The sequence below is a fragment of the Phyllostomus hastatus genome, unplaced genomic scaffold (genome assembly GCF_019186645.2).
Source record: "Phyllostomus hastatus isolate PE091 unplaced genomic scaffold, TTU_PhHast_1.1 phas_contig_150, whole genome shotgun sequence".
In the NCBI taxonomy this organism is placed as follows: Eukaryota; Metazoa; Chordata; class Mammalia; order Chiroptera; family Phyllostomidae; genus Phyllostomus; species Phyllostomus hastatus.
The window spans coordinates 1,858,198-1,881,113 of NW_025333611.1; the positions used below are offsets into that span (position 1 = coordinate 1,858,198).

At 71.1% G+C, this 22,916-nt stretch overlaps 1 protein-coding gene across 2 annotated transcripts in view; it reads left to right on the forward strand.

Annotated features, from left to right (window-relative positions):
* The window catches only part of SDK1 (sidekick cell adhesion molecule 1), a 287,191-nt gene that overhangs the window by 244,629 nt on the left and 19,646 nt on the right, over window positions 1-22,916 (forward strand). For both annotated transcript variants that reach the window (XM_045824331.1, XM_045824341.1), the window contains 9 exons: window positions 4,639-4,833; window positions 7,365-7,566; window positions 9,033-9,136; window positions 12,054-12,124; window positions 12,815-12,944; window positions 13,822-13,881; window positions 14,775-14,876; window positions 19,148-19,263; window positions 21,280-21,466. In XM_045824331.1, coding sequence (XP_045680287.1) covers window positions 4,639-4,833; window positions 7,365-7,566; window positions 9,033-9,136; window positions 12,054-12,124; window positions 12,815-12,944; window positions 13,822-13,881; window positions 14,775-14,876; window positions 19,148-19,263; window positions 21,280-21,466 — 1,167 coding nt within the window. The remainder of the gene's footprint in view (window positions 1-4,638; window positions 4,834-7,364; window positions 7,567-9,032; window positions 9,137-12,053; window positions 12,125-12,814; window positions 12,945-13,821; window positions 13,882-14,774; window positions 14,877-19,147; window positions 19,264-21,279; window positions 21,467-22,916) is intronic.

Genomic DNA, 22,916 nt, shown 5'->3' on the forward strand with positions numbered 1-22,916 from the left:
CCCTCCCTCCAACGCCCGAGGGGGGCTCCGCACGCGTCGCAGCGACCCGGGCGTTTCCCGAGGGCGGGTCTCCCACCACAGACGCACCTGGGCCTGCTTTTGCTGCCGCGACTGGGAGCCTCGCACCCAGGGCCCTCCCTGCGGCAGTGGAGGTCCTTGCCAGCAGGGCCGGTGTCCCCTGTGCCCTCCTCTGGGACGCGCAGACAGACGGCTGTGTCTCCGCACAGCCTCCCCCTGTGGACGCAGGCACGCCTGTGCCGGTGGGTGGGCCCCCGTGACTGGCTGTGCCTCACCCACCTCCGCAGAGACGCTGTCCTCACCTCCAGCCCCGTGCGGGGGGCTCTCGCCCTCAACCATCTGCCTCTCGGGGCTCGCCCGCTCCGTGGACACCGGCCCCCCTGGACCCACACCCTGTGGTGCGGCCCGGAGCCTGGAGCTGGAGTCGGGCCAAGGCGGCCTGGACCGTTCAGCTCTGTGAATAGCAAAGTGATCGTTGAGCATATCAGCTGTCCTGTGTTCGAAAGTCTCCCCTTTCCACTGTGGTTGTGAGAACTTTCACGGAAACGTTGAACTGTCCGGTCGTCAGACTTCGGTCTTCTTCACGGCGGGTCTGTGGGTGCTCCGGGCAGGCGGGGCTCCCCGCGCCCCAGCGCCCCTCCCCTCCGCACTCTGCAGGGACAGCTCCCCCGTCACCCTGGAGCTGTGGGGCCGCCCCGTGAGCCCGGCCAGCAAGCAGCCCCCGGCCCCGTGTCCGCACGGGGCGCCACGCAGGAGCGGGAGGAAAGTCGCAGCGGTGCCGGGACGGAGGGGGCCCTGGGAGACGGAGCCCCCGGCCCAGCCGGCAGGTGCTGGTAGAGCAGCGCCGCGTCCCCGTAACTCGGAGGACTTCCCGTCCGGGCCCCTTCGGCTGGGGTGCGCGCGGGCTGCGCTCTCACCAACTGGGGGGGCCACCCGTCGCCGGGAGGTCGTCACTGCCGGCGTACCGCGTGCAGTTGCTGCAGGAGAGACGGGAACCGTCTCCCGAGGTGCATGCGGGTGCTCGGGGGAGACAGGACGGCGCGGTCCTGCGAGGCTCACTTTCCCCCCGGAGACCTTGGGGTGCGGCTTCCCCCGCCCCGCCAGCGCGGCCCTCGGAGCACACGGACGCCGCGGCCGCTCGGGGGCCGCGCTCCAGATCCAGGCGTGCTCTCGCATCTCCAAAGGAGATTAACAGCACAAAACACTGGCGGCGCCCACCGGGACAGACGCGTGCTTATTTGCATAAATATTTTACTACGGAGAGCTTTTAGCATTTACAGCCTTCCTCTGGGGGACGCAGTGGGAGCCCCCGCGTCCCCGCGTCCCTCCCTTCCTCGCCCACGGCTCCCTCGAATGCCATTAAGCTGAAGGGAAGCGTGTGCTCCTCAAGCCCACGCAGGGTCTGCCCACCAAACCTGCCAGCACCTCCCACCCCGCCGCCCCGGCCCAGCGGGGGCTGCCATTGACCCTGGAGCTCAGGCTGCGTGGTCTGCCCCCGGCCGTCAAGTGAGTCAGCTGTAAAACCGGCAAGACGCACGGTGCCTGGGCCGGGCTGGGCCCCCCCCCCCGCCGCCCCCCGCCCTGGGCGACTCAGCTGCTGGGCTGCTCTGAACAGCCCGCGGCTGCTGGTGGGGCCTCGCCACTCGCCCCACCGACCAGGGCTGCTGGGGGTCAGCCAGCGCCCTGCCCCCAGGGCCCTCGGCCTCGGGAACCTGTGCGTCCGGGCCCCAGGGCTGTGTCACCGCACAGACCGCTCTCAGGCTCTGTGGTTTACCCTGCAGCCACCCACAGTGCCCAACACGACGCTCCACGGCGGCTCTGGGCGTCGGTCCACAGTCCGCCCGCCACACCGGGGCCGCTGAGACCCATGCCCCACCCCCAGGCTACAGTCTCGTCTCCTTAGCCTCCCTCCCCGTTTGCACCCGACAGCAGAGGGTCCTGGAGCTGGTCTCGTGCCTGAAGCCTGTTCCCATTCTGGCCGTCTAGACTCGCTCCCTTCCGCCCCCTTCTGGGCATCTTCAGAAACCTCCTGGGCTCCTCCCTCCGCGGTGCTGGTCCCCACCCTGGATCCACTCAGGTGGGCGTGGGTGGCCTACAGTGACAGGTTTCTCCTTCCTGTGCGGCCGGTCGGCCCGTGGTCCCAAGGCTTTCTCGACACCCTGGCAAACAGGCCTTCGCAATGTCCCTGTAGGCCCACACAGAGGTTGCTTTGCCACTTCACCGCCCAAACCCTTGCGGCCTGAGACAGCGGGGCGGCTCCTCCGGATGACGCTCGGCTCCACGGCTCCGGGTGCTGGCGTTCGCACCCAGTTCCCGCCCCGCTGGGCAGGGCTGGCCTCTCTCGGTCAGGAGGAGTGGCGTGCCCCTGGGTGAGCTCACCTGCCCTGGTCGCACCTCACTCCTGAGACTTTTTAACCCTGAGCTCGGCCCTGTTCTTGTCGGTGGCTTGTGTCCCCGGTGCAGCCTCCGTGCCTGACTGCGAAGTGCACGCTGTCTCTGCACAGTGACCTTCCTTCGCCTCTGGCTGGTCTAGGGTCTGCGTGTGGCAGGGACATCGGGCGCTGCCGGCGGTGCGGGGCAGACGGGCTCCCCCAGGGGTCGGGGGAGGGGGGCGTCCCCAAGGCCCCGGCTGCCTGGGTTCGCCGTGAGGCCCGCGTCGGCCTCTGCAGGAACACGTCCCTATGCGAATGGCACGGCCGTGGGGCAGCGGCCAGGCCCAGCCGGGCTGCCCCCACCCCCGGCGTGCCGCCTCCGGTCTGCAGGGTGGGCACCGCCCTCCCCCCTCGGCCCCGAGCCAGACCCCAGCAGCGTGAAGACAGCGCCGCGGCTCAGGGACGCCGGGGGGAGGTGAGCGGCGACGCGAGGACGCTGATTTACACCGCGTCCCCCGCCGTGGGTGCGTGTGGGAGCCGGAGTCCAGAGTCCATAAATCAGGCGCAGACGCGCAGACGCGCTCCGGAGCCAGAGGCCAGGAGCCGGGGAGAGAGGAAGGGGCACCACAGCCTGTCCAGAGCGCGAGACAGAGAAGGCGGAGCGGCAGGGGGCTGTGCTGGCCTCCCGCCCGACCCCCCCACGCCGAGGGTGAGCGAAGGTGCTGCCTGCTGGGGCCGCCGTGCGGTCTCGGGGCCACGGGCCGTGAGCAGTTCCGCAGGAAGGGCGGCACCGCGGGGCCACAGCGACCACACGGCCCCCTGGTGAAGACACTGGGTGTCCCGGGTCTCGGAAGGCCGGGGACCGGGTCCCCATTTCACCCAAACACCAGGCCCCGTGTGGCCAGGCCAGGAGAAGAGGCGGGAGGGAAGGCCTGGGAGGGAGCTGGCCGAGGTCGGTGAGCGGGAAAGCACAGATGTCCGGCGGGACCCCAAGGCCAGAGGCCCCAGGCCAGCTGGACCACGTCCAGTATCCGGAGGACAGCTGGTCCCCACAACAGGGAGGAGAGACCGTCGGGGGCAGAGCTGCAGCTGCAGGGGTCACTCGGGGGCCAGAGTGCAGGGTCCGACCAACGCCGGTCAGCAGCTGGCATTCGTGGTGCTGTGCCCCGTCTGCATGGTGACGGCGGTGACCAGCAGGGTCGGGGGCAGAACAGGAGGGCACTCTACACCCGAGCCCGTGGACCTGGCCTCCTGGCCCCCTTGTCGCTGGACAGACGACTGAGGGCGGAGCTGGGAGGACGCCAGGGAGCTCGGTCAGCCCCGAGCCGCGCGGGAAGGAGGACGGGGAGCCCAGGGGAGCGGGAGTGGAAGGCAGGTTGCGTGGACTGCCCAAGGCTGTGTGCACAGGGGCCCGCAGAGCCCCTCCGCTGGGCCGGCGTGGCTGTCGTTACCGCGGACACACGGCGGGCCAGCCGTGCTCTGACTCGGCGGGAGACCGCAGGGGTGCCCCTGGGGCTGCTCCCGGGGATGCTGGGTCATCGGTGGTGCTGGTCAGCTGCCGTCCCGGATGACCGGTGCTAGAGCGGCGGGCCCTCCTGCTTCCTTGCCTGGGGGCAGGGGGGTCGGGCTGGGGAAGGTGGAGCCCAGCCCGGAGCCCAGGCTGCAGGCTGCAGGCTGCAGCGGGGGCAGAGGAGGGGCAGGGGCAGAGCCCTGGGGAGCTGGGGCCCACGGACGGGGGAGAGGAGAGGGAGGGAGGCTGACAGGTGTGAGGGCCAGCGGGTGTCCCGCCGGCCGGACGGTGCTGCAGGCCTTGCAGCGGGAGGGGCCCCGTGGGGAGAACCTTCTAACGGGAGGCGCTGCCCTTGCCCGGGGGGGCCAAGGGCGGGGGCAGGAGGGGCTGGCTTGGGGTGCCCCATCAGAAACACCCAGAAACCCCACCACCCCTTGGCATCCACTCAGTGTGCCAGTGACCACAGGGCAGGTGGGCCCTTGCCGCGTCTTGCTTCTGCGAAGCCTGAGAAGGAAACCAGCGTCGTGGGGTCGGGCACTTTGAGGTCCCCCGCTCCTCACGGCGGGTGCGGCCGCTTCCCAGTGCCCCGGGTCCGCCTCCCCGGTGCCGGCTCGGGGGGGACGAATCCACGAGGAGACACAGAACCTCTGGGTTTCCAGCACAGCCGCCACTGTGGGGGCGGCAGGATGGGCTCGCCCGGGTGCCCGGGTGCCCGACGCGCCCCCTGTCCCCCCCCAGGGTACCAGATCGCCTACCGCCTGGCCAGCAGCAGCCCCAACACGTTCACCACAGTGGAGGTCGGCGCCACCGTCCGGCAGTTCACGGCCACGGAGCTGGCCCCAGAGTCGGCGTACCTCTTCCGGCTGTCCGCCAAAACGAGGCAGGGCTGGGGGCAGCCCCTGGAGGCCACCGTCATCACCACGGAGAAGCGAGGTGAGGCCCGGAGGCCCAGGCCGCAGGCGCGGCCGTGGGGAGGCGTCCTCCGCTGCAAACGCCGTGGGCCCGGGGTTCCCTCGCTGGGGCCCCGAGTGGCCTGCACGTTGTGGGGGGTGGGGGGGGGGGCTGCGGGAACTCAGAGCTTAGGGGCCAGCCGCTGAGCTGTCCTGGGGCCGGGCCCGGCCCACACGACCCGCAGCCCTGTGCTCTCGGACAGCCCGACTGGCCCCGGTTGCAGACCCGGGCGCAGCTCAGGGAGGCCGTGCGGCTGCCCCAGGGACACGCGGGGTCACCGTGCGAGAGCGCAGGCCACGGGGCTCTGCTGCTCACACCCGCTCCCCGGCGAGCAGCTCAGGACACGGCTCCCGCCGCGCAGCCGCAGAAGGACCGTCCCCGTGGGCGCCCTGCACTGGGCGGTGCTGGGGGCCTGTCAGCTCTCTGTCGTCCTCAGAGCACCCCCAGGGCGGGGACGTGTGAGCCCCGAGTCTGTGAGAGGGAGCTGGGCCCAGGCCGGCCTCGCCAGCTGCCTGGGACACGCAGCTGTGGGGCTGAGACGTGGACGCTGGCGGTGGGACCAGCCACCCCACAACCTGGCAGACCGTCTCAGGGACGGAACGTTGGCGCCCACGAGCTGATCTTCCGTCGGGAGGCGGTGGGGGAGGCGGGCTGAGCCCTCACCGCGGCTGATCCTCGGGGGCTTTGCCGTGGCAGCTCCCACGATGCTCGGAGTCTGCCGGCGGTCTGTGACCAGCCCCCGGTGTCCTGCCGGGGAAGTGGGCCCCCAGGCGCAGCGGCCGCCTCGGGGCTGACCAGCTGGAGGCACCGGGCTGTCCGGGGCAGGGCCAGCTGCGGCCCTGGGTGTGGCCGATGCACGGGCCCCCACCCAGCACTCACAGAAGAGGCCCGTGGAGCAGAGCACGGTGCCGACCCTCCGGTGGCCGGCCGCGAGGAGGCCAGCTTCCTCTTCCGTGGCTCGGCCCTCCCCGTGGGCCCTGTCAGCGTGCAGCCCAGCCTGGGGGCCCTGATGGTGACGGCGTGGCCGGGCCTCCCCAAGCCCCAGCGGCTCAGGAAAGCCTGTCTCCTGCGTCCGCTCCTGCGACAGCCCAGACTCTGCCGAGAAGTGGAGGCTGGGGGTCTGCAAGTCTTGGGCAGGCCTGAGCTCCCCCCGGGTCCGGAGCGCGGAGCCCCTGGGGGAGGAGGCCCCGTGCGGGGCGCTGCCGGGTGTTCCGGGAACCGTCCGACCCCCAAGCAAGCACACGGGTTCCTCGGTGTCCTCGTGTGTCCCGTGGGCAAGCCGGGCACCCGTGCAGTGCGGCCTCCGCGTGCCCTCTGAGCAGGCCCTCCTGCCCCCTGGGATCCCGGGTGGAGGAGGAGGCAGCTCGGGCTCAGCCGTGAGGGGGCCAGGCGCCCAGTGTCTGCGGGCAGCGGGGCCTGATCCTCCCCCCAGGGCCCAGAGCGCTGGCCGGCCGGGGCTGTGGCTGTCTTCCCGGAAGTCCCTCCAGCTCCCGCAGGGTGTCCGGCACTCTCTCCAGTAGAGGCGGAGACGGGTCCACTGGAGGCTCCCTGTGGCGCAGGTCCCAGTCCCGAGGAAGTGTTAATGCAGACGCCCTTCACCAGGGGCCGGCTGCGCGGCAGGGCTGCTGCGGACCGCCATGGGCCTGGGCCCCACCCTGCACATCGCCCCCCGCGCACCCCCACCCCCACGCCACCCCAGCCCCTCACTCCCCACCCCACCGGGGCCCCGGGGCCTGTCCTGTGGGCGGCGGGAGGGAGCCCCAGACACTTCGGTAGTCGCCCACGCGTCGGGGAGAGAGGCGCCCGGGCCCTGGTCCGGGGAGAGCACTGCTGACTGAGTTGATCGAAGAGCCCTCCCGCCCGCCGCCCCGGCAATCAATTGCCGCATCATCACGCACCACACATCCTAATCACAATCAATAACCGTCATGATAACCAATTAAACAATTATTTCTCCCCGTGGAGTTTCCCCGTTGGAATCGATGGGGTGAGGAGTCACGGGGGCAAGCTACCGATCCGGATGCCGCGCCCCTGCACCCCCGCCCCCCCAAGTGGGACAGAGACCTGGGTGGCCACAGGCCCCGCCCCCACCCGGGGGGGACTTGCGGGGAGGGGGAGTGGCTTCGGAAGGCATGCAGAGCCCGAAGTCGGGAAGGAGGAGTCAGAATCAGTCCACGGGGACCTGAGGCCTCTGGGAGCCCCTGCGCCCCTCGGGGACACTGTGCCCGATGGGGGCCGGCAGTCGGGGGTGCGTGTCGGTTGGTTCGCCCCGGTCTATCTGTCTGTCTGCTCCGAGGACGCAGCACTCAGACCTCCAGCCGGGTCCGAGCTGGGGCACGGCACCCCGCGTGGTTGCCAGACAGCGTCACACCCCCACGAGACCGGGGTCACCCTCCGAGCGTGCGGTCCACACGGCTCACCCGTGGGCGTCCGCGTGCCCACGCGCAGTTCTGGGGCCCTTTCCCGGAGGGCAGCCTCTCACGCGCCCCTGGTCTGTGCTCCTGTGGTTGCAGAGCGGCCGGCGCCTCCCCGGGAGCTGCTGGTGCCCCAGGCAGAAGTGACCGCCCGGAGCCTGCGCCTCCAGTGGGTCCCCGGCAGCGACGGGGCCTCCCCCATCCGCTACTTCACCGTGCAGGTGCGGGAGCTGCCCGCCGGCCAGTGGCAGACCTACTCCTCGTCCGTCAGCCACGAGGCCACGGCCTGCGCGGTGGAAAGGTACGGGCAGCCGGGCCCGGGCCCCTCGGGGGCCGGGCTGGGGAGGGCGCTGGTGTCGGGAGGGGGGCGGCTGCAGCTGTCAGCGCTGGAGAGACGTCCGCTGTCTGCACCCTCTGTCCCTGTCAGCGGGGGCAGACGGGGGTCACCTCGGGGCGTCACTGGTTAGTGACCTGGTAGAGGCACCATGGGCATCGCCCTGAGCAAGACGGCTCACCACGCACTCCGCTCCTTAGCTGCCCCGGTGGGTGCGGGGTGGGGGGCAGGCACCCGGCCCCTGTGCCCGTGGAGTCCCGAGTCTGGCGGAGAAGACAGCCGCCCGGGAGACAGACAGTGGATGAGGCCCGTGCTGGGGGCGGGGAGCACCCAGCGGCGTGTGCGGACAGCGGGCAGGGGCGGTGTCTGTCCCCCCCACCCCGTGCCCGGCCACGATCGTGAGGTCATGGTCGCACTGACCTGCCCTCCCTCTGTGCCCGGCCCTCTCCCGAGGGCTCCTCCCGAGGTCACCCGCGCAACCGCCGCGCCACGCGGGGCTCCTGTCGGCCCGGGGCGACCGGGAGCTGGACCCCCGGGTCCGCTGCCCCTCTGGCCTCGCGGCGCCGACTCCTGGTGTGCACCCGGGGCCCGGCGGGCGAGGCGGAGCTCGCGGGAGAAGGCACCTGTGGTTCTCTCCAAACTCAGACGGAAGGGCTCCCGGGAAGCGGGGAGCAGATGGGGAGCTGTGTGTTTGTGTTGACCTAGTGGAGGGCTGCCCGCAGAAGCTGGCCGAGACGTCCTTCCTGCTGAGTGGGGGGCGGGGGGTGGGGGCCTGCAGCGGGGCCCCCGCAGCGCCTCAGGGGCACACTGCGCAGGGCCGTGGGCGTGGTCCTGGTCTTACGGGAAGTGGCAGGCAAGCCCAGCTTCGATGTGCGGCCCCCACTCCAGCCCCAGCCAAGCCGGTCACGATCCGGGCAGTGGGCGGGGGACCTCACCGGGCCTCTGCCCCTCACCCACAGACCGGGAGCGGTGGTGGCCCAGCCCCTCAGAGCTGCCGTGCGGGTTAACAGGACAGCACCTGCCCAGCGCTTGGCGCTGCGTCGGGCTCAGCCCACGGGAGGGATGAGGGCTGGGTGGGCACTGCCTGTAGCTGCGGGGGTGGGGGCACAGGCTGGGCCAGGCCAGCGCAGAGCAGAGGCCAGACTGGCTGCCCAGACTCTGCAGTTACAGGGGGGGCTGGCTCCCCCCGGGAGCCGTAGCCAAACCGGGGCGCACCGCCCTCCCCTCTGCTCGGGGAGCCCTCCCCCCTCCACAGGCCAGCAAGTCAGTGCAGACGGTTCTGGGGGCGGATGGGGCCCGTCCCACCCCCAGGACGTCCCCTCCCTGAGGACAGCGGCCCAGGGCTCACCGGCAGGACAGCCCCGGGAGCTCAGGGCGGGCTGGGGGGGCGGAGGTCCCCTGGCAGTCACGGGTCTCCTCCGTGTCCCGTTCAGGCTGAGGCCCTTCACCTCCTACAAGCTGCGCCTGAAGGCCACCAATGACATCGGGGACAGCGACTTCAGCGCAGAGACGGAGGCGGTGACCACACTGCAGGACAGTGAGTGCGCGGGGCCCGGGCAGGCGGGCGGACGCGGCCACTTCCCGGCTGCCGCCCCTGGTCCCGACCTCCAGCTCCTCGAGAGAGGCCCCACTCTGAGCCGGGGAGGGGTCCCTCGAGGGACGGGGGTGGGGCGGCGGGGGAGCAGCGGGACTCCATTAGCGACGGCCGGCGCGGCGCACTCCCGGGCAGCCCGTGGCCTGGGGAGACTTGGAGGGCTTCGGAGGGGGAGGAAGTTCCTTTGATTGGCTTCCAGACCCCGCGACCCATTAGCACCCGCAGACACTGAATAATTTACGGGGTCATTAAAAATGAATGTCACCGGGAAGCTGGGTTTGGAGAGGTGTCCCCGCGTCTCATTCTCGGCCTTCCCAGACCGCTCGTTTGCTGGCAGCACGTGCAGCGGCGGAAGTGAGACCCCCCTGGGGGCTCTGGGCGGCTCTCGCCCACGCCACCCGCTCGGAGAGCCGGGCCACGGGGCCGCGGGGACTCTGAGTGATGACGCTGCCCGGCGGGCGCGGGGCGGGGGCGTCCTCCAGCTCACCCCGCGCTACCAGGCAGGCTTTCGGGCGAGAGGGATCGCCCTAGCGGCTCAGGCCCGGCGGCGGCGGACCCGCCCCCTCAGCCCACCCACAGCGCTCTGTAACCATGCCCCAGCCCTCCCCACAGAGCGCGGTCCCCTCCTCTGGGTGCACCGGGGACCCGTGTTCCCACAGACCGACCTCCAGCCGGCACTGGTGGAGTGGGGTGGTGGCGGGGGTCTCACACCTTCATTCTTCTCTCCTTATCACCTGGGGGCCTCGCGGCTCCAGCACCAGGCCTCAGGGGACCGTAAGGACCAGCGCAGGGGCTGGGGGGGTGGGGGAGGGCGAGGCCGTGCAGCATCTCAGCTGACACAGAGGGCATCGTGCCACAGAGCAGGGCACCCCCGGCCGCAGGTCTCTGCTCTCGGGTCCACGCCCCAGCCATGCTCCGAGGGCGCCGGGAGGCCGGGGCACTGACCCCTCGGGAAGCTGGGGCTGTCTCTGGTGGCTCCCATTTTAATGTTACACCGAACACAAGGGCAGGAATAGCGGCAACAGAGCCCTGACTCTCGGAGGAAAGAAGCAGGTGCAGCCAGCCGCCCCCGCGGCCTGTCTGGTGGGGGTGCATCCTGGGGAGCAGCCCGCACAGCAGGGCCAGAAGGGCCTGTGCCGGCCTCCCGGAGGCCGTCCCTAACCCTGTGACATTCAGACCGCTCGGCGGCTGCACCTATCTTGTTATCTCCGCTTTCTGGGGTTGCGGGGCTCTGTGCAGTGGATTTGCATGCAATTTGCATTGGATTTGCATCGGATTTGCATGGGATTGTCCAGCCATCCGCTGAGACTGACAGGCAGGGACTGACTCCAAGGCAGGGGGGGAGCTGTGCATTGGGGGGAGGCGGCCCTGTGAGCGCCAGGACGCTTTGTGGGCGGTGGGGGGGGGGGGGGAGAAATCACCTTCCCTCCACCCTCTGAGTTCCCCCGGCCAGCCTCAAATGCAGGGTGACCCCAAGGCAGGTGAGCGAGCAGGAGGAAAGGACGGAACCCCGGGCGCCGGAACCCAGGGCGAGGGCCGCAGGGGCTGTGGGGTTCACGGGCCGCTCCGGACTAAGGAGCGGGGGCGGGGCTCTGGGCTCGGGGACTTCAAAGGGGACGCAGGCAGGTGAGAAGGAGCAAACAGGCCGGGCCCCTGGGGCTCGGGACGCGAGGACGGGCTCCGTGGACCCCTCTGTGCCGCCACACTCAGACAGCCCCGGGCAGAGGAGGCCACGCCTGTTGCAGGCGAGTCTCTCTCCGAATTCCTTCAGGCACCGAAGGGGGAGGGAAGGGCTCTTCCTGTGGTTTCCAGCTCCTAAAAGCTGACCGCACCCCAGAAAGGCATATTTGGGGCGCCAGACAGACCCTGATTCCCCTCACATGCCGAAAACCGTTTCCTTGCTCCGGCGCTTCGGCCGCGGAGTCAGGAAGGCCGGCTAAGGGCTCCCCACCAGCCGGAGCCGGAGCCGGACCCGCAGGAGGTCCAGGGCCCGGCGACAGCGCTGTCCCTAAGGCAGGACAGAGGACTGCAGGTGGGGGTGACACGGGCGTGACTCAGGTGGTGGGAGGGGGCCCAGAGGGCACTCCCGGAGCAGGTGGCCAGGGCCCCGTCCTGTGTGGTGAGGGCGGTGGGGCGCCGGGCACCCAGGAGGGCCGGGGCGGGGACAGCACCCCAGGCCCTTCCACCCGTGAGGAACTGGAACGGCGCTGGGCCAGGGCTCAGGGCCTCCCTGTGCGGGAGCCGGAACAGGGTCGGTTCAGGGTCCCGGGCCACGGGGAGGGTGGGCCCCCGACGGGAGGGTTTCCGTTTCCTGGGTGCAGGGCGCAGCCACAGGCAGAGGCCGGGCCCGCCCCGGCCCACGGGAGAGCAGAGCGGGGCCTCCGCGGGTGCCGGCCACGCCGCCCCTCGGCCACCACGTCAGCCCCGTGCCTGGCAGCCAGGTCAGGGCTTGGAGCCGAGGGCGCTGCGCCCTGGCCTGTGGCTGGTCCCGCCCAGGAGCTGTTCTGACCTCTGACCTAGTCCCTCCAAAAGGAGCCGACGCCCCCACTCGGGGGCCGGGGGAGGCGTGGGCCCCTGAGGGGCCCGGGGCTCAGGAAGGCTCTCCGGGTGGGGCTCCCCGCACCCCCGCTGGTGTGCACGGCCCCCCGGTGGAGAGGTGCACGCTGCTTTGGCGCCTCGGCGTGGGCCTGTCTGGGGGTCGTGGTCACACTTCAGGACGGGCCCCTCCTCTCCCGGCACACCGGTGGGGGGAGGGCGCCCGCGGGGAAGAGAGGGGGCCGGGTCGTCTGGTCAGCTTCCCAAGTTCAGGGCCAGGTGCCCCCGGACCCGCTAACCCCGACCCTCCGGCCTTGGGTTTCAGTTCCAGGGGAGCCCCCAACCTGCGTCTCGGTGACGCCCCACACCACGTCCTCCGTCCTGGTCCAGTGGCAGGTAAGGGCCCGGGGCCCCACAGGGTCTCGCAGACACCCCGGGAGGGGAGCTGCGGCGGTGACTCGGGACAGTGCTGGGCCAGACCCTCGAGAGGCCCAGCCGCACGCAGGCTCCGATCTGCCTCCCGGCCCCGCCCCTCCCTCCAAGCCAGCCCCGATCATCTGGACGGGGAGCCGGGGGTCTCTCCCCATCCCCCATCGCTGCCCTCGGGCTGTCTGCCAGCTCGGCCGGGCCCCCGCGGCAGCCCCGGCTCCCCGGGTGCACAGACCAGCCCAGGGACGCGGCCCAGTGATATAAAGGGGGGCACGAGGCCCAGGGCCTGGGAGCCCCTAATGTCTCCCAGGAGGAAAGGCCTCTTCCCTCGTGAGTTTCGAGAGGCTGCTGCAGCCCGGGGACCGGGGATCGGAGGGGGCACAGGGTGGGCCAGCCAGCGGACCCTGCGGAGCTTGGCCTCATCGCGCCTCCCTTAGAGCTCGGGGCTCCCTGGAGCCAGCAGTTTCCTTGCCCACCTGCCGCCCGGGCCGCATCCCCTGGGCTCATGCGAGGGCAGCTGGAGGCGGGCGGGACACCCACGCCCCTCGGCCTGGCCCTGCGGCCCGGGCCCCGCCCCGCTTCCCGGGGAAACACTGGGAGCCGCCCCACCCCCGGCTGCCGGCTGTGAGACCCGGCGCCGCCGCCCTGTCCCCGCAGCCGCCGCGGGACGAGAGCCTCAACGGCCTGCTGCAGGGCTACAGGATCTACTACCGGGAGCTGGAGGCCGAGGCGGCCGCCGAGCCCAGGACGCTCAGAACGCCCTCCGCGCTGCGCACCGAGCTCCCGGGTGAGCCCGCCCCTGTCCCCTCCTCCCGGCACGGGGCCGGCCGGCCACCAGGGCGGCGACACAGGGGTCCCCGAGGGACCTGCGGGGTCTGACCGTGGTGGCACCCCAGGGCGGGCGGGCAGGTGGTAGCAAACAGAAGACTCCGAGCTCTGGGCCCTCCGCCCCATGGGGGTCGTGGGGGTGGTGGGGGTCGTCAGGGTAGAAGGACTTCACCGAGGACGTGAGGGGCCAGGAGTCCCAGGGGTGTGGGGGACACCTCCCTAAAACTAAATGGTGGGGGGCGGGGAGGGGGAGGGGCTGAGGGCCAGGAGATAGACGAGCCCCTGGGGACCACCCCCCGAGGGAGGAGCGGCCCGGCCCACAGGGACCGCAGGCCCCCCCCCCCCCGCCCCCGATGGAGCAAGAGTCCGCCACGGGCACAGCGCAGGGCCCTCCGCCGCCAGGACCCGGCCCGGCCCTCGCAGCCCTGCCCTCGAGGGAGCCCCTGGGCTGCCCGGCAGGCGGGCGTGGCTGTGGAGACTCTGTCCCCCTGTTGTCCCTCGCTCACCACGCTCTGCTGGGCACTCGGCCCCTCCCTTCCCGGGGCGCCGGCACGCCGGGAGGGCTCTGGGTCCCCCACGCCCTCGGCTCCCCCGGCATCCTGGCTGGTGTCCAGGCAACTGGGAGCATCTCCCTGGGCCTCAGGCCAAACGGGGCCGCCTGGTCCTCAGGGGCTGAGCACCGGGCCCACCAGCTCCGGCAGGGCGCCCGGCGCTTCGGGAGCAGGTGCAGGCGCCCCGCAGTCGACCGGCCGCACGGCTGCAGAGGGTGCGGCCCCGTTCCCGCAGCGCGTCCCGCACGCTGACCGCCTGCCTCCCTGCCCCGCTCCCCCCCGCAGCCCACGGCACCTTCAAGACCGTGAACAGCAGCTCCGCGGTGACCACGTACGAGCTCACGCGTAAGTGCCCGCCGCCTCCAGCCAGCGCGGCCGGGCTCGGGGCTGCGATTCGCGGAACCCCTCAGACACTGCTTCCCAATACGCCAGGCCACGGGCAGGCGGGAGAGGAACCTTCCAGAAAGAGGCCGGCAGGGGTCTTGACCAGCTGGTGCTGGATTTGGGGCGGAGTCGGGTCGAGCTCCCTTCGAGGCCGCCTCGCCCACTGTCTGCACCTGTCAGCCCCGCCCCCACCCCCCCACCCCCCACTCGCCCACGGTCTCCTCGGCCGCCCCACGACTCGGTGACCTCCCGCAGCTCAGAGGGCCCAGTGCAGACCCGGCTCGGTGGCCAGGGCGCCCCGCCAGCTCTCACCGCAGGCTTCTCGGTCCTGGGTGCTGGAGGACGAGAGCGGTGGCCCGGCCCAGGCAGCTTGTCCGCTGCCACTCCGGTGTGCCTCCACGGACCCTGCCGTCCCTTCCTCTGGGGACTCAGCACCGCGAGCCCCAGGGCTGAGGCCGGCCAGGCCGCTGTGGCCCCAGAGCCGCTCGGGGGTGGGGGTTCTCTGCAGGGCCACACACTCCAGCCGCGATGATGAGGGCTGGCCGGCCGGGTCCCACTCGGCCACGCGGCAGGACCTCGGGGACATCTCTGCAAGCCGCGGTGGGGGGTGTGGTGTCCCATTCACTGCACCTCTGCTGAGCGAGCGGCTCCACGGGGCCACCGGGTGCAGACCCCGAGTGTCCCCATTCACACCGTTCCCCGGGGACCGCACGCACCCGGAGGGCTCAGGAAAGCCGGCTCCGAGGAGGCGGTGCCGGGCTCCTTGGGGACACCGCTCCGCCCCGTGCGGCACAGACAGCAGCCCCCGGGGGGCGGGGCCCCGGCCAGCTGACCCGTCCCCGTCCACCTTGCAGATCTGAAGAAGTACCGGCGCTACGAGGTGGCCCTGACGGCCTACAACATCATCGGCGAGAGCCCGGCCACCGTGCCGGTGGAGGTGTTTGTCGGCGAGGCCGGTAAGCCCTGGCATCCCCACCCCCCACCCGGGGCCACGACGCGTGGCATGGCCACGCAGTGTCCCCCGTTGCTGGCGGCACTGGAGGCGAGCGGGTCCCAGGCTGCGGCGCCCGAGGGCTGGAGGGAGCAGCCAGGTGACCGAGGCGTTTACGGGACGTGTGGAGTGATGCCACGGCCTCCCTGGGGGTCCAGGCGGTGGGGGGGGCTCACATCGGCGGGGAGGACGTGCATGCTTCGTCACCTGCGTCCCTGGCTGGGCTCAGCGGCACCCGCCTCAGCCTGACTCGGGTCTCAGAGAGCCACGGGGTCACACTGTCCACCCCTTTTAGGGGAGACGTGCCCCTGAGTGTGCTTCAGGGACCGTCCCCGCGGCAGGGCTGCCTCAGCGTGAGATGTCCTGGCCTGTGGGGACCACCCTGCGCCTGGCCTCGGTGCCGAGGGCGCCCCCTGCCCCCGGCCGCACAGTACTGCACGCTGACAGCGGCTGACAGCTGCGGTCTCCGGCCGGCCGCCGGCCTGGGCGCGGGTCAGAGCTGCGGGAGCGACCCCAGGAGGGTGGCGCTCCGGGCCGGGTGGCTGGAGCTCCCTCCCAGGGGGGAGGCCCAGGCTTGCGGGAGGAGGGGTTCCACAGCGGGGCCCCCCACACAGAAACCCCTCAGGCAGCCAGTGGGACTAGGAGCGTCTGTCGGAGGGTCCGGCCCAGACAGGACACGCCCGGGGCCTGGGCTGCGCCCGCCCGCTCCCATGTGCACCCTGACACCAGGGGCACGGCCCTCGGGCTCCCCCTCGGGGAAGCTCTGTCTGAGCCACCCTCCGGGCAGGGTTCCTGCCTCAGCGCCCGGATCCTCGTGAAGACGGCTGTGTGTCGTCATCGGAGGGGACGGTCCCGTCGCCGTGTCTGTCCCCTCCCAGGACTGTGGCACTCATCTCGATGTGCCCCTCGTCTCGGGCTCGGGGCCAAGGGGCCCGGACGCCTCTGCTGCCCCGCAGATACGGCTCAGAGCCCCTGTGGGGACCGGGTGCCCGCCCTGCGGCAGGCGGGGCCGAGGCGAGGAGGAGAGCCCTGTCCCTCGGCAGGTGGGGCTGAGGGGACCCAGGCGCTCAGGCTGCACGGCATCCCGGAGAGGGTGGCTCAGTGTGGCACCTGCGCTGTCGCCACGGGTGTCGCTGATGAGGACGGCGAGGCCTGGAGGGCACCTCACTTCCCCGGGTGTGCGCAGTGGGCAGGGGGCCGGCCCCGGCTGGGTGACCACGGGCCAGCCGTCCACTCAGCGTGGCTCCCACCGTGTCCTCATGCCTCGGGGACAGGGGTGTCGCTCGAGCCCCGGAACCAGCGTGAATGCCAGGTCACCTCTCTGCCCGGGGCCGGGCCCTGCTGCTGCCGCTGCTGCTGCTGTGTGCAAGGCGGCCAGGAGCAGCGTGAGGGGTCCTTGGCCACTTCCCTCAGGACAGATGTCTGCACCTTCCAGCGCTCAGACGCCGTGTGCAGCAGGGACCAGCGCGCAGCCTCCTGGCGTGTCCTCTGCCCGCCCACTGCCAGGCCCCCGAGTCCGGCAGGCACACGGGTCGTCGCCGTTTCATGCTGTGGGACTCCGACAGCCGGCCCGTGGTTGAATGCCCGGCCTGTGCACGGCGGGTCTCTCCCGGGCGTCTGGGTTGGCTTCCAGGAGCTCTCCGTCCAGTGAGGGCGGCACATAAGCTCAGGCGCAGAGTCAGACGGGGCCCCCCGGGGCCGAGAGGGAAGGAGATGAGCCCTGAGGGGGCCTCGGTCGCTGTGGGTGGGGGGGAGTGAGGACCACCCCACGGGTGAACTGAGGCCCCAGGACCCTCTAGCAGGGACACACAGGAACCTAGAGTCACCGCCTCCACCCCAGACGGCCCGGCCCTGCCTCGGGGTCCTCCCCGACCCACAGGTCTCCCTGCCATTCAGTCCCAGTGCCTCGCGGGCCCCCAGTGTCTGTGGGGACACAAAGGCCACCCGGCCTCGCCCCGGCCTCGCCCTGGCTCTGCCCCGGGCCCCGCCGCCCCGGCCCCTCGAGCCTCACCCGGCTCAGCCTGGCGTCTCCGCTGGCTGCACTGCCCCCCCCCGGACCACCGCCCCCCCCCCCCCGGCCGACAGCGCCAGGAAGCGCTGGTAGATGAATGGCGTTCCTGACGACCTCATCTCCATCAGCGCAGGCAGAGGGGAGAGCGTCCCCGAGCCTAATGCTTCCCTTGGAAGGGGTCCCACTTGTCACACGGTCCCGAGTCCCAGCCCTTGGCACATTCTTGGAGACTCTGTGGTCTGCGTGCTGGTGACGGTCCTCGGCCTCGTCCCTGAGCACCCGCTTGCTCACCGCCGCCAGGCCCTGAGGGAGGTCCCCTGAGGATCGCACTCTGGGCAGGGCAGCTGGCACCCAAGGGGGCTGAGCTGGAGGTGGCCGGGGGTCATGGAGACGGAGAGCACCCTCCTCCTACCAGGACACAAGCACCAAGGCGGGGCTAGGGCCCACGGCCCCTCGCTGACCGACCCGTGTCTGCGGGCCACGGCAGGCAGCAAGCCGCATGGGGGCCGGCCGGATGCACAGAGCCCGCCCAGCTGCCCTGCGGCCAGCCCACCGGCGGTCAGCCCCTGCACCCAGGCTTGCAGGGCCTCCCCGAGCCCCAGGCCGGAATGCCGGAGACGGCAGCCGCTCCTGGGGTCCCGCTGGGCTGTCAGTGGCAGGGTCTCTCCGTCGCCGGCTGAGCGAGCACTCTCTGGGTGGCAGTGTGGCGCTCCCTGGCCAGGGGCCGTGGGGTCCCGCCAGCGACTGTGGGTGGCAGCTGGGTGACAGCGTGGTCAGCCTCGATGTGGGAGGCCCAGAAGGTGTCCAATTCACACCTGCACCCGTGCGTCCCACCGTCAGCGCTGCGCTAGCAGGCACCAGGCGTCTCTGGGCTGAACCGCCTCGGCAGGGTGCTCTTGGGCATGTCTTGGGGAAGCTCTCCGGTCTGCCCCTGGTGCGCCCCAGCACCTACGCCGGGCTGGGAGGCGGAAGGTGCCTCGGCCCCGCCCGTGGGTTGGCGGGCTGCGGTGCTCGCGAGGATTCGTTTGGGGCCACACCCAGCAGCCGTCTGAGTCCGGCTCCTGTCCCCCAAGACCCACCCCTCTCAGGGGCCGACGCAGGAAGCCTCCAACCCAGGCTGCTCCGCTCTGTGCTCACTCGCCCCTCTCTGTCCCCTGCGTGTGTCAACACCACCAGGAGTCGTCGTCACCGGCTGTGCTTCTGTGGCACAGAAGCCTGTGCAGCCGTGGGTTTACCAGGCACTGCAGGCTGGGGACAGCTGTGCCTGGGGCTCCGCCGCCCAGGACCGCACCGGGGGCCTCTGTCCAGCATGGGCGGACCGCAGCTCGGGGGGCCTGCTGCAGCTCGCCGCGGGCGCCCTGGTGAAGGGCGTTCGTGATTCTCCCACCCCGGCGCCTCCTCAGGCCGCGCGGGCTGCGTGGGGCGGGGCCTTGGAACGGGAGACTTTGGGGGTGGGGCGCCAGGTGCTCACCGGTGGCCAGGGTAATGGGGCCCAATTTTGTCACTCGCCTTGTAATTGTGCGACAGCGATTTTGCGATAGAGTTGCCGATGGCAAACACGCAGAAGACATTAACTTTATTTATGTTTTGGATTATTAATGTGGCTGTTAAAATTCCTCCAGTTAGTTTTGATTGAATTGTTTTTTTGTGTGATTCTGTTGTTTAATGGAGCGGTAAATAAGAATTTCTGATAATGAGGCTGAGCATCTGTCACAACAACCTGGTGTGGGTTATTAACATTTCCATTAGTGGCAGGGTGGGCAGCCGGATGTGGGAGCCGCACGGTTAGAGCAAAACAAATGTTGGTGTCAGGCCGAGTGGGTGTTAATTACTGTTTTATGCCACCTTCGGGGGAGGGGCGCCGGGGGAGGGGAGACTCCAAGGTCATTCTCCCCGAGAAGGCCTCCCAGGGGGCCGCCTGCCGCGCCACCTCCCTCCACAGCACCCGTCTCTCGGCCTCCGCTGGTGGCCCGGGAGCAGGCGGGAGCCTGGAGGCAGCTCCTGGGCCCACAGGCCGCGGCCGCAGGAGGTGAGGGGTCCGCTGGCGCGCCCAGAGCGGCACGAGCTCCAGCCCAGGTCTCCCCGGGGTGCCGGGGAGGGGGAGCAGAGCACAGACCGTGCCGCCAAGCGCCCGGTGTGGAGAAGGGCCCTGCCCCGTGTCACTCCAGCCTCCCGGGCCCTCACCTCGAGCGGCCCCTCAGCCCCCTGTCCCGCTCTCTCCGCAGCCCCGGCCATGGCCCCGCAGCACGTGCAGGTGAACCCGCTCACGGCCAGCCAGCTGGAGGTCACCTGGGACCCGCCGCCGCCCGAGAGCCAGAACGGGAACGTCCAGGGCTACAAGGCAAGGCGCCTGCACCGCTCTGGGCCCCTCCTCCCGGGGGGGACAGGGCCCCGATGAGGGGCCGAATCCCAGGGGGAGTCCTCGCCCCGCTCCACGCTGCCCTTCCCGTCCCGTGCTGCCCTCTGGCTCCTGGGCCAGGCACGCAGCCGACCTCAGTCTGCAGAGCTGCGGGCCAGGAGTGGCTCCGCCCAGCCCTGCCTCTCCGCCTGTGTGTGCTCAGGGGCCACCCCTCCCAGGGCTGCAGGGACCCCGGCCCTTCCCACGCCCACTCTCGGGGGCTCCCTTCTCCGACAGTGAAGCAGAGCTCTGAAGGGCACGGTTCCCCACCCCAGCTCTGCCCTGGGGTCTCCATCGGACAGTGCATAAATGTCTTGATTGACAGGTCCATCAGATAGTGCATGAATGTCTTGATTGACAGGTCCATCAGATCGTGCATAAATGTCTTGATTGACAGGTCTCAGGTGGGGCCCATGAGTGTACCACCTAACACGTTCCCCCAGGGGCCGTGGCTCCCAGGAACCCCACTTGGAGAACCCCCACACTGAAACATTGTGATTCCACAGTAGCTAAAGACTCCAGAGACGGGGCACAGGAAAGGCAGCAGGCAGGACCCAGGGGACATGATGAGTGACAGCTGGCCGGGCTGCCCCAGGGGGCAGGAAGCGCCTGGTTTCTGTCCGTCGTCTCTGCACAGAGAGCCCCCCAAGGCCGCCCTGCGGGGGACCGCGGTGAGAAGCCCGCCCGTCTGCGGGGCTTTGGCCTCGCATGGGCGGCGGGAGCCCGAGCTGATCAGTCACCCGGCCCCGTGGGCTGACCCGCCCCGACGACGGGGGCACCGATTATGTGTCCATTTGGAGATGATTCCTGTAGGTGTTCTATGAAAACGAATGCCTCCCTCCGCGGCAGGGCGCTCACCCACCGTGATTAACGAGGTGGCAGAGAGCCCTGTGAGCGCGGGGTCGGGGCGCCATTTGTGTGTGTCCGGCCTGTGCGCGCTAATCCCCTTAATGGGGAGGACGCGGCCCTGGGCATCGATCCCGCGAGGAAGGCCGTCCCAGCAGGGGCTCTCCCGGGGTCGGCGCGGAGCACAGCAGCCGGGCCGAGTCTCCCGGGTGGACGTGGGCAGTGCTGCCCGGCAGGGCCGCCCCCGAGTGCGGCGGGAGGGCCGGCCCGGGGGCCTGATGCCACGCGGCCTCTGCGCGCCGTCCTCACAGCGGGCCCCAGGGTCCCCGTCCTCGCAAGTGCGCCCAGGCCGCGGGGCCAGGTGGACCCCCGGGCCGTGTGGTCCTTGAGCAGCCGGGCTGGCCCGCACCGGCAGTGGCTCTTGGCCAGCTGTCTGGCAAAGCAGGTCCGGCCGCCTCTGCTCCCCTTCGTCCTGGGAGCCCAGGTCACCCGCAGGCACTGAAAGCTCAGTGAGAGGGCGACACCCCAGGGAGCGTGGGCCGTCCCGACGATGCTGAGCCCACCCCAGTCTCACCCACCCGAGTCTTGTTTCACTGTCCCGAGTGGGGCCGCACTGACCGAGGGCCACGACGCCAGCCTCGGATGAGACCGAGGGGCCTGGGGTGGACGCCGGGGCCTGTCCACAGGCTGGCTGCCCTCCGCCCCGGAGCCGTGGGGGCGGCAGAGACCAGAAAGGAGGAGACCAGCCACGCTGGCTCTACAAGAGGACAGGGGCACTGGCGGCTGAAGGACAGTGTCCCCTCTGGTCCTCAGACCCCGCCCTGAGCGGCACTCGGCTCCCTTGGGCAGGGCCCAGGCTCTGGAGAGGCGACTCAGAAGTGCCAGTCCGCAGCTCCGCTGCCCTGGGAGCTCCGCCCCCTGGCACGGCCCCCCTGCCCCGAGTCTGCAGGGCGGGGCCCCTGCCCACCCCCCCACACACACACTCAGCAAAGCCGCACCCCAGGGCATGCGCAGCCCCACCCACGGGCTCCTCTCTCCTGACAGCTGGAGACGGTGAGGGGGTCGCCCCTTCCCACGGCCCTTCCCCGACCAACCCCTGCTTCCCCCCAACAGGTGTACTACTGGGAGGCAGACAGCCCCAACGACACGGAGAAGATGAAGGTGCTGTTCCTGCCGGAGACCGCGGTGAGGCTGAAGAACCTGACCAGCCACACGCAGTACCTGCTCAGCATCTCCGCCTTCAACGCCGCTGGAGACGGGCCCCGCAGCGACCCCTGGCCGGGGCGCACCCTTCAGGCCGGTAGGACGAACAGTGGCGTGTCCCCCAAGCTCTTGGCTCCTCCCGTCCCACAGGGCTCGGGGGCTGGGTGGCAGGTCCCTGCAGGAAGGCCGCCCTGTCTGGGCCAGGCTCCCGCGGCCCCAGGGCCGGGCCTCAGCCGGTCCCGACGGCGCTTGGCAGTCACGGGCCACGGTTAGCCCTGCCTGCCTCCCTCCCTCCCTCCCGAGCCCCTGGGTCTCCAGGCGGCCCACCTAGGCCTTGCTCCTAGCCACCAGGGCACGTTCCAGGCCCATGGGGGCCTTCCCGTCAGGCTCGCCAACTAGTTCCTGTCTCTCGGGAGGGCGCTCCCCTGGGTTGGGGCCACGCACCCCCTTGGCCAGGTCCAGCAGCGTGGGCGGGCCAAGCCGCCAGCTGTCACATGCCAGCTGGAGCGTGGGTTCCGAGGGGTCACCACTCTCCCGGAGCCTCTCGGAGGGTCCCGGTGGCCTGGGGAGCTGGATGGCGCTGGCTGGGTGCCCAGAGGGTCCGTGGCCTGGCCCGGCGGCCCGGCAGCTCCGAGAGGATTCGGGGGGCCCAGGGGTCTGAGGCAGGGAAAGCCGGGTGAGGGGGCCGTGGGGGGAAGGCCCACCCCACTCAGGGCTCCCTGCCGTGCTGTGGGTTCAGTCGACCAACGCCCTCCGGAGACCATCGCCTCCTGGGGACAGGGGCTCCTGAGCGTCACACCACCCGTGGGTGACGGGAGCAGCCCTCACAGGCTGCTCCTCTGGGCCTCACCTGGCGGCTGGGCTGGGCTGCGTGTGGAGGGGGCCTCCCCGGGGCACTGCGGGCCTGGCGGGTCGGGTCACAAGGCCAAAGGGCCCGAGACAGGACGGAGGGCAGGGTGGCTCCTGAGCACCGAGGGGGCTGGAGGAGTGGGTCCCCCCCAGGCCATTGGGGAGGCAGCTCTGGGCACCTGCACCCCCCACACTCAGAGCTCAGGCCGGAGGGGATGTGAGCAGAGTCGCCACCATGCCACCTGGCCTTCTGTGTCTGCGGCCAGGTGCCCCAGCTCAGGACAGCCGCTCCCTCCGCCCCCTCTGGACCTAGCGGGCACTCTGAGACGGCAGAGAGCCGGGAAGGGGCGTTCTCGGAGAGCGCCAGGCCCTGCGGGGCAGACCATGGGCAGGGCCCGCAGCCATCTTGGGGCCCCGACTCCCCGGCGAGCGGGCCAGGAGCCCGCGGAAGGCCCCAGCAGCAGCCGGGAATGGAGCGGCCTGTTCCATTCTGTCTCCACCCGCCATTCGCGCTTCGCCTCTGCCGCTGTGCCTCCGAGGCTCCTCCTGGCTGCGCCACTCCCCCCCCCCCCGCCCCAGAGGGCCTGGCTGTCCAGCTGACCCCAGAGGCGCGGCGGTGGTCGATGAGTCCCCTTTTCCTCGGGTGGACGGCATTCAGGCGTTCACTGGGTTGCAAACGGCTTCTGATGATGCGTGTG